The sequence below is a fragment of the Mesoplodon mirus genome, assembly GCF_964341445.2.
Source record: "Mesoplodon mirus genome assembly, chromosome: 2".
In the NCBI taxonomy this organism is placed as follows: Eukaryota; Metazoa; Chordata; class Mammalia; order Artiodactyla; family Ziphiidae; genus Mesoplodon; species Mesoplodon mirus.
In genome coordinates, this window is record NC_138977.1 from 117,197,050 (window position 1) to 117,210,341 (window position 13,292).

The 13,292-nt window shown below is 33.2% G+C and overlaps 1 protein-coding gene across 6 annotated transcripts in view; it reads left to right on the plus strand.

The window, feature by feature from the left end:
• The window catches only part of ARID4B (AT-rich interaction domain 4B), a 125,512-nt gene that overhangs the window by 77,027 nt on the left and 35,193 nt on the right, over window positions 1–13,292 (plus strand). For all 6 annotated transcript variants that reach the window (XM_082635110.1, XM_082635112.1, XM_082635113.1 and 3 more), the window contains exons 10-16: window positions 416–492; window positions 1,663–1,817; window positions 5,317–5,389; window positions 7,098–7,192; window positions 8,288–8,385; window positions 9,146–9,389; window positions 9,694–9,869. In XM_082635110.1, the coding sequence (XP_082491236.1) occupies window positions 416–492; window positions 1,663–1,817; window positions 5,317–5,389; window positions 7,098–7,192; window positions 8,288–8,385; window positions 9,146–9,389; window positions 9,694–9,869 (918 nt within the window). The remainder of the gene's footprint in view (window positions 1–415; window positions 493–1,662; window positions 1,818–5,316; window positions 5,390–7,097; window positions 7,193–8,287; window positions 8,386–9,145; window positions 9,390–9,693; window positions 9,870–13,292) is intronic.

Consider the following 13,292-nt stretch of genomic DNA (forward strand, 5'->3'; position numbering starts at 1 on the left):
TTCCAGTCTTAAATTTAGTAATTTCTTGTGCTTATCCTAAGATGATGGCCAATTCTTGCTATTTAACTTATTTTTTATTGGATTGATGCATTCTGCTATCCAGACATTTTAATTTATTATTTTCAGTGTTTCAGTATTTTTAGTATTGCATTTAGCTAAGTCCTCTGATATTTGAGAATACCTTGTTGCTTATAAAACATCTCTTAAGGTGGGGTCCTTCTGTAGATGATTACATATTTTAACATCCTGCCTAGCATTTTATTTGGGACTTGCAACCCTGTATGCAATCATTTTCATTGTAAATGTCAGTATTCCCATGTTTTCAGTATCTTTCTGTGGTAGGTAATTGGACTCTTAATTAATCTCTGTTGTATTTTTGTGGGTTTTTTCCTTTAAAATTAAAAAAATAATATAGTACTTCAGTACCAAGAAAGGATGTCCATGAAATTACTAGTGACACTGCACCAAAGCCTGATGCTGTATTAAAACAAGGTAAGGATAATCTTGGAACAAATTATAGTTAATTTAAAAACTGATGGGGAATTCCCTGGCAGTCCAGTGGTTAGGACTCTGGAGCTTTCACTGCTGGAGCCCGGGTTTGATCCCTGGTCGGGGAACTAAGATCCTGCAAGTCGTGTGGCATGGCCAAAAAAAAAAAAAAGTAAAAAGTATTTCTGAAGATTAAATATTCTTTTGGTCTTAAAAATTTTTTTAAGTCTTTAAAGTTACATTTGGTTCTATGCGACTTATACTTTTGTAAACCCACGTGCCTTTTGTTATCACAGGTATTCTTTTTCTTTTTTTTTAGCTTATAATTGGGACAATAATCTAAAAATGGGAAAGAACAATATCATCAGCTGTTACTGTAGTCTGGCTTTTGCCTAGTAAATAAAATATTAGTTCCTGAGGATGGTAGAAACAGGAATCAAAGTAATTTTGATTTGGCATTTCTTATAACCATAGTTATATTTTATTAAGGAATACGTGATAATTGCATCTCTTACCTGATTTTTAGCATTGTAAATAGCTGTTTATTTTTTCTTTGCCCATGTTCACTGAATCAAATAATATGCTATGTAGACCGGTTAAAAATCATCAAGAATTTATGGCTTAGAATTTATTTCCATGCATTATAAAGTGAGAATAACTGTCTAGCTAATTTTAGTTTAAGCTAATTGTTAATATAATTTAAATTCAGGCTTAACGAAAAATGTAGAGGACATATTTATAGTATATTTTCAGGTATTGTGTGTTATTACAATGACTCTGTGCCTGGTATATAATACTGTTTAATAATCTCTTTTTTTTGATAAAACAATTAAAAATTTACCTATCTTAAAGTGTTTTTTACTAGACACTCTTAATTTTCATTTAAAAGAAGAAAACTGCCCCTTTTCTCTTGTCTTTGTTTGAACCTAAGTCACCTTCAAATGGTAGCAGTTTTGCCGTCTATAAAATGGGTGCCTAATGCCTAAGACTGTTAAGATTAAATGAGTTGCTGCATGGAAAAGCAGTTAGCACAGTGCCTAGCTCATAGCAAACACTCCATAAATGTCAGTGGTGGCAGCACAGTAGTTTTTTATTTCTTTATCCTGTTAGTATTTTTAGACAAATCAGTTGTCTTAATTTCTCCAGTTGATATAGTTTATGGTCTCTTTCCAGCCTTTGATCAGGCACTTGAGTTTCACAAAAGTAGAACTATTCCTGCTAACTGGAAGACTGAATTGAAAGAAGATAGTTCTAGCAGTGAAGCAGAGGAAGAAGAGGAGGAGGAAGATGATGAAAAAGCAAAGGAGGATAACAGCAGTGAAGAGGAGGTGAGTAAACATAGTTAATGCCTTTTCAAATGAAGGACACGTTTCCTTTGTGAGTTGGGATTTGGCTAAAGTCATTAATCACTTAAATATTTTTAGCATTAGAAGTATTTCATAATACAGTTGTGCTTGTGATATTCATCATAATCAAGTAGTTTGCTTGCTTACCTTAAAACAGAAATATGGTCTTGTGAAATTAAAAATATTAAGTATAGTTATCTCAGTAACCTCAAAAAATATTTCTTAATCTTCAGTCCATAATGTATGTAAGTGTCAAATCAATATGTTGTACACCTGAAATTAATATAATATTGTATGTCATCTATACTTCAATTAAAAAAATAAAAAGGGAAAAAAATGTTTCTTAATCTTGCTGTGCTTTTTGTTTATCAGATGGTTAAGGAAATCCCTACCTAATATAGGAAGACCCTACTTTCATATGCTTTTTACCATCATGTAGACAGCTGTCACCTCATAGTATGTTTACATCTACATATTTTATTAAAATACCTAGTAAAGTATAAAATATGTCTTCCATCTAGTATTAAAGGAATAAATAGTAAAAAAAAAGTAAAGATTAATATCTCTTTAATTCAGAGAATCTTAAATGACTTTATCTAATACAACTGGGTAGATAGTTCTAATTAGATCATAAATAAGACATCTGTCAATTTATATGGATCAAGGAGCTAAATTTATATTTTATTTTAGCTGTTACTTTAGGTCTAGCAATGACAAGTACCGGGAGAAGATGCTCATAATATTACTAGTGACATTGCTCTTTAATGGTTTGTTGGACGACTTTATCAGAGTTATTGGGGGAATGGTGCAGGTAGTGAAACTGCAATACGTGACCATGAAGTGAATTGTATTTAATGTTTTTAGGAAACAAAGATAAGTTAATATGTAATAATTTAGGTAAGTTATAAAATTCTGCCATTTAACTGTAGTAAGCAACTAGTAATGAAATAGGATTGTTTTAGAGTTTATGTTTTATAATATAGTAATCTATGACAGTGTGTAGTGTAAAAGTTTCGCAGGCTTCAGTCTCCTTCCCTACTGCCTTCTATTTAAAACGCTTGGAGCCATCAGTTCCTTGCTTAAAACCTCTGCAGTTGCTTCTTATCACTCTGAAAATCAAGCTTCACTTTTAGAACCTCCCTTTGTAGTCCCACCCCTGCCTTTTTTTTTTTTATACTTTTTTTGGCAGGGGGTAGGAGTTTATTAATTAATTAATTTTTGCTGTGTTGGGTCTTCGTTTCTGTGCAAGGGCTTTCTCTAGTTGTGGCTAGTGGGGGCCACTCTTCATTGCGGTATGCGGGCCTTTCACTATCGCGGCCTCTTTTGTTGCGGAGCACAGGCTCCAGACGTGCAGGCTCAGTAGTTGCGGCTCACGGGCCTAGCCACTCCGCAGCATGTGGGATCCTCCCAGACCAGGGCTCGAACCTGTGTTCCCTGCATTAGCAGGCAGACTCTCAACCACTGCGCCACCAGGGAAGGCCACCCCTGCCTTTTTTTTATATTACTTCTCTTGGTATACCCTCCTACTTTTTTGGGGGGGGGGTTGCTGCGTGGTGCATCTTGCGGGATCTTAGTTCCCTGACCAGGGATTGAACCCAGGCCACAGAAGTGAATGTGCTGAGTCCTAACCACTGTACTGCCAGGGAACTAACTCCCTACCCATCTACTTATGAACATTATGTTGCAGCAACATCAAATTACATACCTCGTTTCTACTCACCTCTGCACAAACCACTTCCTCTGCCTACAGTGCCCTCCCCCCGTCAGCCTGACACAGTCCTGTTCGGTTTTTTAAATACTACTGACATGCCCCCTCTGTAAAGGGAAACGCTCTGAGAACTATCACCTTCCTCACCTTAGGAAAAGTTAATCACTCAATTTGCTAATATAAACTACTACTATTCTTGTAGAAATTTTTGCCTACATATATATGTGTACATACATATGTACATATATTTATTTTCTATTTGTTTTCTCTCCTACTAATCTGTAAGCTCCTCAATGGTAGGGACTCTGTCTTATTTGTACTCTGTCATAGTGTGTAACGTGTAACAGATGTTCAATAAGTATTAGTTACCAAAACTTCTGTCGCTTAGATTTATGTTTTACAAATGTTTTTGTAAAAGCAGATCTGGTTTCCAGTTTAAACTTTTTTTTTTAAGTTAAATACAAACTTCACTTAAATTTTGTTGCAACAGGAATACATTTGACAGTTTATGTAAGTCAAATATTGTACCTTGGGAGCATTTAAGATAATATCTAGAAAACAGATTTCCTTAGACTTACATCTGACTACCTTACCACAATCCAGTGTATGTGGACCATGTTTAAGTTGAGAAATACAGATTTATCCTGAGCAAACTAATAATTGTCATTGATTCTTCTCTTCCCAATTAGCAAGCATAATAGTTTATCAACATGAGTTTTTGTTGCTTTAACTTCCTTCCTTTTTTCTGCTAGCTTATAAAATAAAGAGGCAAATCTCACTCAAACAGTGGCTTTAGGCTCATGATTTTTAAAATTAAAATGATTTATTTAGACTACCAGTTGCAAAGTACGCTCCTAACTTTTACTGTTAGTCGTACATTTGTTTCAGCCAGAGTAACTGTAAAGCCTAGGTGTATATTTTGAATCACTTCCTCTGCAGTTACTCCTGATCATGTTCTGTAATGGCAGGTGCCATCGCTTTTTTCTCTTTTGTTTGACTCAGCACCTTGCATGGTGCCTACACTTACCGGTGCTCATTAAATATTGTTGAATGGCTTGATAGTCACTGAATTGATGAGTTCCTCCATCTCACCTGCTACCCTGCTCCTTGCAGGTTGCTTCAGGACCAGCTCCCTACTGCCACAGCCCCTGGCCACAGCAGCAAGAAGCTAGTCCCTCCCTTGTAATTGATAAATTCGGGAACTATTTTATTACTTGAAGATTTCCCTAAGTCTGAATCTTCAGGTATTGTAGATCAAGTTTGTTCCCCACTTTACTGAATTTATACGCTCGAAGCACTATACAGTGGGGCCGTATATAATGAAGGATAATTGTAGTCGCAGTTAATGGGAACCACACTTGTTCAGTTCCTTGAGGAGCAATAATAGAGTTAGTTTTGATGGTAAACCCTGACCCAATTTAATATAAGTGAGAGTAGGTCTTCTTGAGCCTATGACCTAGTCCTATGAAGGACTAGATCTCTGATCTGGTAAAAAGTTCATGAATCATTTTGCTGGTCTCATTTCTTATATGAGCATTTACATTTGGAATTGTCACTATTGAGATAACCTTTTAGGACATATTTCTCTGTAAAGCATGAAATGTCTAGGCTTTCTGGTTTTGAATAGCTTAGTGTTAAGAAATAATTTTAATTTGGTAAAAAGCCTTTGAAATATTCCAGTATTAGTCTTTGCTGTTGGTAGGAAAGCTACTTGTGTTAGTAAAATGCTTAACTGAGGAAAATAATATTCTTTTCTTCTGTGACTAAAATTAGGAAGAAATAGAACCATTTCCAGAGGAAAGGGAGAACTTTCTTCAACAGTTGTACAAATTTATGGAAGATAGAGGTGAGTGTTTTTTCTTTTATTCATCATTAATGTAGGTATCAGATAATTAATATCTTAAAATAAGAATTCTGTTTATTAAGCTGCATGTCACTGGTAATCATGGCTATCTTTTTGATTTCCAATCACCAGCACCCTAGTATGGTGTCTGTCACATAGGAAGTGGAATGTGGAATTTGACAGTATTTTGATGGATATTATTGCTGTGGACCCATAAATTACTGTATGCTGTCCTGTCTGTCCCCCCACCCATTTATGGGACCCCCCCAAAGAACTCTTACACTAGGAAACAGTAGCAGAATGGGTATCAGAGTACCATTTTATTTGAGCCTACATACATGCCTGTAGAAAAGCCTCTTCTCTAAAATCACTGTTTGCTATTCCCAGCATGTGTGTTTGTTTGTGTGTGTGAGTGAGTGAGTGAGTGAGAGAGAGAGAGTGAGAGAGAGAGAGAGAGAGAGCGAGCGAGCACACATTCTAAGATGGGCCTTATAAGTCTTCTTATAACCCAGCCACATAGAACTAAGAACAGAATTAAACCATCCATAGAGAAAGGTGACCAAGTCTCAAGGTGAGCCTGGGCTTAACTTATCGAATCTGCTTTTGTGGTTTAAGAAATACGGGCATTGGGGGAAAGAGGAATGGGTACCTAACAATAACTTTTAATTTGCAGTGATGACCTAGTCCACCAATAACTATGGCCCTGTTACTCTCTTGCTTATCTGCTGTTCAGAGTATAGTTTCTCCTTTCCTGGGAAGATGCTAGAAAAGGAGTGGTGAGAGGCAGAAAGCTTTCTAGCTTGAGGAGAAGGACAAAATGAATGAATAATACTTGAAAGTGCTACTGTGCTCTGTGAATTAATGTTTTTTTTAATCCAGTTTTGTATTGTTGTTGAGTAAAAGCTGGCTTGGTCTTCTTTTTGCTCTCATAAATCATAGTGGCTACTACAATGTGGGTATCTTTTTATTCTTCAATATAAAATGTTCTTGATTCCTATATTATTTATTTGTATGAATGGAGGCTTGGCCTAAGAAGGCAGGCTATTTCTTAAGCTTTTTTGTGTAAGGTAAATAAAAAAGTGAAGAAAATGAATAAAATCTAATACTAGAAAAGAGTGAAAAATGTGATTATGCCAGTCATATGTTTTTTGGAAAGGGCAGTAAGTTGTGTATCTCTATCCTGTTGTTTTCTCTACCACATCCTAACAGTTTGATAGTTTTAGTGTTCTTCTACATTTTTTCATGTTAGAATAAACAACACTATAGCTTTATTCTAGAATTATTCTTTAGAATAGTAGAAAATTAGTAAAATACAAAGGAATTATCATAAACATAACTCTAATTGTGACACAGTTGCCCATCAATTATCTCAACACTTTTTTCAGTTCTACCAAACCTTGTTACCCTGATTTTTAAAAATTTTTGTTGGTATTTTATTTTGCTTCATTTAGTATTTATTCTTTTGCTCATCAGGGGAATGAAAGTCGGATGAAATCATATAAATAAGGTTTCAAAAATCTGATATAGGAAAAAAATTTTTTAATGAAATGGGTTTAAGTAGTAGGTATCATGTTTTTGATTAACAAGGGATTTTTTTTCTCATATATACACACTTTACACTATGTATATTTGGTGGTAATGTTTGAATCTTTTCAGAGTTTAAGTTAAAAATGTAACATCGTTCTAATATATTTCGTGTTTCCTTTAATAGGCACACCCATTAACAAGCGACCTGTACTTGGATATCGAAATTTGAATCTCTTTAAGTTATTCAGACTTGTACACAAACTTGGAGGATTTGATAATGTAAGTATTACGATCAAAAGTGAAACATGTTTTGCATACATGTTTTCTCATCTAAAAATTATCTAAAATTGTCTATTAATAAAAACCTAAGAATAAAAGGAAAAGAAAATGGAGAGTACAAGTTAGAAACAGCTAGCTTCCTCAGTCCAAATTTAAATTTAATTAAAGATTTTTAAAAATGAGCTTTCTGATTTACTGTTAAATTTGTCAAACTTTCATAAACTACCTGAGTTATAACACAGCCATATTAGTGGAAATTCTTCCTTTCTCTGTCTCTTTTCCATTAGACTGTAAGGTCATTGAGAGCAGGGATCTGTCTTAATATTCTTTATATCCTTAATCTCTACCACTGTGCCTTATATATGTAGAAAACATATTATTTGCATATATATGCAGAAGATCTTTGTTGAACTGAAGAAATTATCTTAAGGTTGCCATGATGTATGGTGCCCATCCAGTTATGGCTATTCTGGAGGAAAAAAAAGTATTCTGCATTACTAAGATTCATAAAATTGCTTTGATTTATTAGCTTATATATTTTATGGGAAATCATACATCATTAAAACTTTTTATCTCTGTCTTTTCATTAAGATTTTGATTTAGGAATGTGGATGTTTTCTTATTTATTATATATAGCAGGGTTTCTTTAAAAGTCAAATGGGGACTGCTTGGCGCTCCAGTGGTTAAGACTCCGTGCTTCCATTGCAGGGGGCACCAGTTCAATCCCTGGTTGGGGAAGTGGGATCCTGCATGCCGTGCTGCGTGGCCAAAAAAAAAAAAAAAAAGTCAGATGGCCTAGTATTTCAACATTTGTAATTCTCTGAGATTTGTTAAAATACCAAAACTTACTTTAAAACATTGTTGTAAACCAGATTTTTGATTTAGAATTTATCAAGATTGATATTTTTCATTCCTTCAGACTGGAACCAACAAATATAGGAATATTTGTGTGTATACACACACACAGACACACACACACACACATATATATATATACACATATACACATATACACATATATATATAGTATTTATCAAACTTTTATTGCATTCCCACCTTTTAATTTGGGAGTTTTCATTTCACTTTGTCTGTTAGATTGAAAGCGGAGCTGTTTGGAAACAAGTCTACCAAGATCTTGGAATCCCTGTCTTAAATTCAGCGGCAGGATACAATGTTAAATGTGCTTATAAAAAGTAAGTAGGTGTACTTGATATAGCTATATTCAATATTTTACCTAGAAAGCAGGATGGAATTTACCATATAACTGAGGCTAGTAATTTCTTCTAAGAAGAAATCAAGAAAGTTTTACTAGAGTAATCACTCTATAATAGCGTTTTCTAGAGTGTATTCCATGAATACTAGATCTGTGAGGGTGTCTGTGAAGAAAGTTTTTGTGGCCAAGTAAATTTGGAAAGTATGTGTAGGAGTTAAAATGCCAAAGTTTTTTTTAATGCCAAAGTTTTAAAGTCAGATAAACCCAGGTTCGAGTCCTGGTTCTGCCGGTTATTTGCTTTTTGTGCCCTTGGACCATTTATTCTCTCAAGCCTCAATTTCCTCTTTTTTTAAATGAGATGATACTATTTGCCTCATAGGATTACTCTGATGAGTTAATGAAATTTTACATGCCAGTGCCTGGCATATAAGAAGTGCTCAACAAATAGATGCTATTACTAATTCTTCTAATAGCTACTGTTGTTACAATTACTACATTTAAGAGGATGACTGTCTTTTCACTTTTAGCATCTTTTTTTAATGAATTTATTTTTCTTTGAAAAACGTTTCGGTTTGAGTAAAAAAGATTGGGAAGAACTAAGCTAGAATAAATTTGAATATTAGCATAGCTCAATATCTGAGCACTTAAACAGGAGAAATGAACACATATTTTAAGAACTACAACTCTACAGTAACATTTCAAAATGTTTTCCCAAATGTAACTTCTTTTCATATTTCCAGATATTTATATGGTTTTGAGGAGTACTGTAGGTCGGCCAATATTGAATTTCAGATGGCATTGCCAGAGAAAGTTGTTAACAAGCCTTGTAAGGAGTGTGAAAATGTAAAAGAAATAAAAGTTAAGGAAGAAAACGAACCAGAAATCAAAGAAATAAAGATTGAAGAGGAGGAGAATGTAATACCAAAAGAAGAAAAGCCTACTGAAGAGGGTATTGAAAGAAAGGAAAATATTCAGCCCTCTCTGGTAAATAAGATACTGTTGATAGTCCTTTGCCTTCTTTAGTGCATTTTCTACATCCTCTGTAAAGATTACATAGTTAATTTATTATATAATTTTATACTTTATTGTTCATGCACTTTCTTCATTAAGTGCTATTTTTGTGTTCAAAATAGCTGTTAGCTATTTTTGCCTAGTGTTTTAGTAGTTTCTTAAAATAACTTTCTCAATGTTAGTATTCGTTGGTACCTCCTTTTGCTAGCAATTAGATAATGGAATTAGGTTGACAGTTTTTACTTTTGTTGGTATAGTTCCTCTGATCTTTTTCTAGGGAAGTAAAAAGAATTTATCAGAATCTGTACCTACACAGTCTGATCAGGAAAGAGAGGTTAATGTGAAAAAAACAGAAGAAAATGAAAATCTGGAAGATAAAGATGATGAGACAACTGGGGTAGATGAATCCCTCAGCATAAAGGTAGAAGCTGAAGAAGAAAAAGCAAAATCTGGGTAAGAAATTTGTTTTTGGTTAAGATGCATTTTGGCTGAATGAATTATTATAATTTGCTCTTTGTATGTGTGTGTGTATGTATGAATCTAAATTTGACAAAATAAATGAGTGATTTAAATTTGCATTTATTATGTAAATAATATTTGCCTCCTTCAGAGACCCTACTAATGCAAATTTGTAGCAAAAGATCATATTTTTGATCCATTATTCTTGCTCTCATCATGGAAATTTATGAAATTTCGAGCTAGAGAAAAGCACTTCTTACTGCCTTAACCTTGCTGGATAACCAGATAATATAAATTTGGGAAGATGACCTTCTCCAGTGTTTTGTAGATGGTATGTTGGCTCTAGATTTTGAGAATTGTAACCATTTTTTAAGGAAAAAATAAGAATGGAAAAGTGCTAGTAATTAGTTTTTAAAAAGCCAGAATTGTTATGTTGTGTTTTATGTGGTAGTAGCATTTACTTGTTTTGGTCAGTTTGGGATAATGAATTATTTAGCAGTGTCTATACTGACAGTGGACCCCTGGATTTTATAGGTGATCTTTGGCATCTGATTTTGTGTCTGAGGTTTAAAAAACCTAAATATTCCCATTGTTAGTGGTTCTTTTAAATAAGTACAACCAAATTTTTTTTGATCATTTTTGTATTTTTCTGAAATTTGGCCACAGCATGCAGACAAGCAGGGAAGAGAAAAAACCATGCTTAGATGAATATAGTAAAAAGTGTTTATTATACTTTGTAATATATATATCTGTGTGTACAAATGTGTATTTCAAGTACTCCTTACTGATATTGGAAATTATTTCAACTATTAAGAAACTTAGTAAGTATTCAGCTCTTTGCCTAAAATCTCTGCTCATTTTAGTGTTCTTCTGAAATTTTGGCCACAACATGCAAATATACATGAAAAAACGAAACAAAACTGGGTTTAGATGAATATAGTATAAGTGTTTGTTCATTTTACGTGGCTATATTTCTGTGTGTGTTAAATGTATATTTGAAGTACTCTTGCTGCTACTTGGAGACTATTTTAACTATTAAGAAATTTCGTAAGGATTCAGTTTTTTGCTGAATTTTTAAATACGTAGACATTTCCAGAGCATCTACTGTGTGGAAAGCCCTGTGATTAGCCTGTATTTTCTCTTTGTTACTAATAGTTATCTTAAATTTTCAAGGTGGTACTTCAGCTTATTTTATGGTATAAACTATATTTTGCAGATTTTTAAAAATCTTTCAACTATATGGCCTTTTTATTTACCACAGATATTTATAAATATATCATACAACAAACTGAAACTTTCCTGTTGTGACTGCTTTAGAAGTGTTATGGGTTCTTTAGAAGCTTTACGGTTAGAAATGTCCAAAATTGATCTCTGAATTTTATTAGATAAGTGCAATAGAAACTTTTATAATTATAAAGAATTAATGTGTAAGTATTTTTCTAGTATATAAACTTTCTCTAAGTAATTAGCTGCTACCAAGAACTTTCAGTGTTCTTCCCTCATAGTCCAGGTAGGGGAGAGTAAATCATTTAATTTATGTAAAATGTCTGGTTCAGTGCCTGGCCCATAATAGGTACTAATAAACCGAAGTAGTTTTTTTGTTTTTAATTTGTTCCATTGTAAATAAGGCATATGACATCAACCTTGGGAAATTTGATATTTCTTTGTGACTTCGGATGAAAAGTTCCTGGTCGATACATTTGGTTTCCCAAACTGGAGTTCTCTAAAAGCTAACTAATGGGGTGTGCGTGCATGTGTGTGTGTGTGCGTGTGTGTGTGTGTTGTGTTTGTGTGCATGTATGTGTGAGTAATATATACATCAACTTAATTTTTTTAACCTGTGTACTGGCTGCATTTTATACTTTGAAAGGCTCTCTTTCTTGGCATTCTGTGTTCTGTTTAGTTTAGTGCATTTACCTCTGATTTTGCCAGTAAGAGGAGGAGGAGGAGAATATTTGCTTTGGCTGATAACCAGTAATTGTGTTGTTTGCTTCTCTATAATTCAGTGTATTAGTTGAGTGATTCCTATTTGCTTTGCGTCTGAGGTTGACATTAAATGAGAATTTTTAATTTTTGACTGCTTTTTAAAATTAATGCAGAATATTAGGTTTTTATTCCAGATTAAATAAAAGATTGTCCTGGCTACCACTTTAAGTCAGGTTGTGCTTGCTATCATTGGCATTTACCAGTGTGCTCAGTGCATTATATAATGTAAGATACAGTTTAGAGTTAGTTTTCGTTTTAAAAATTTTAGACTTTTTATCTCTCATATATCTTTTATCTCTTTTATGATGATTCTGAGGTGCATGATAAATCTCTTTGGTACATAATCAGTCTCTGTTGTAGCCACCAGAATACACTTCCTTTACTCCCTGATGTGCAGGGATATACTTTTATGATTTAAACAAGTAGTGTTCTTTCAAAAAAAAGTCTTAACTATTTTAATTTTATATATGTATACTACATATATAGTATATATAAATCATTTACTTAAAGTTGTTAATAATAGTTTATCATCCGTAACATCCTTTCTGATAATTTCTTAGATATTTTAGCCTTACTAATAAGTTTTTCTTCATTATAGAAATGTTAATATATTTTCAGTAACAGAGTTCATATTTTTTATCTCAGATTACAGCTGGATTCATTTAATTTTTTAAGTACCTATTTATTTGACTGTAAATGAGTCTTTAAAATAGGATTAATTCTTAAGGATCTTTGTAGACTTTATGATGTATTTCAGAGAAAATTGGCTCATTTGGTACTTTAGCATATAAGAATATAAAACTAAAGTTATCAGTGGAGGAAGACTTTTTATATAAATATTAATAGCCATTAACTTTTAAAGCTTAATTACTTAAGTTGTCTTGTGGTTCTGTTTTATGACATTTATTCATTTGTCAGCTGTAAAGTGATGGATTCTTTTTGAGAGAAAACTGTTGTAATAAGTATAGACATATTGCAGAGCAAATTAAAACTAAATATAGTCCAGAATTTCCTATTGAAATTTATTTTTTTTGGTAAATCTAGTGCCTGGAAGGATTTATAATTTAAGATTTTCTCCAATTTGTTGAATACAGATTTGTGGCTAATATAAAATGAATATGAATGCTCAGCTTTAGAAGGTGCATGATATTGAGAAGACCAGAATGGTTTGCATTGCTGCTTCTAGAATGCAAATGACTTTTAGTTTCATATTATTTGGAATTGGCCTCTCATATACCTATTTCTTCAGAACTTTAAAGTTGAGAGAATTGGTAGAAGAGGACTTGCAGTAAATATGTGTTAAAGAGAGCAGAAATTGTGTTGAAGTTTAGAAGAATAGAAAGAAAAAACCTGATGTGATAGTAATATGAAGTTAGTAGGATATTACTGTGAAAGGTAAAGTAATATTTCATTTAGTATAACTTTTGAAAA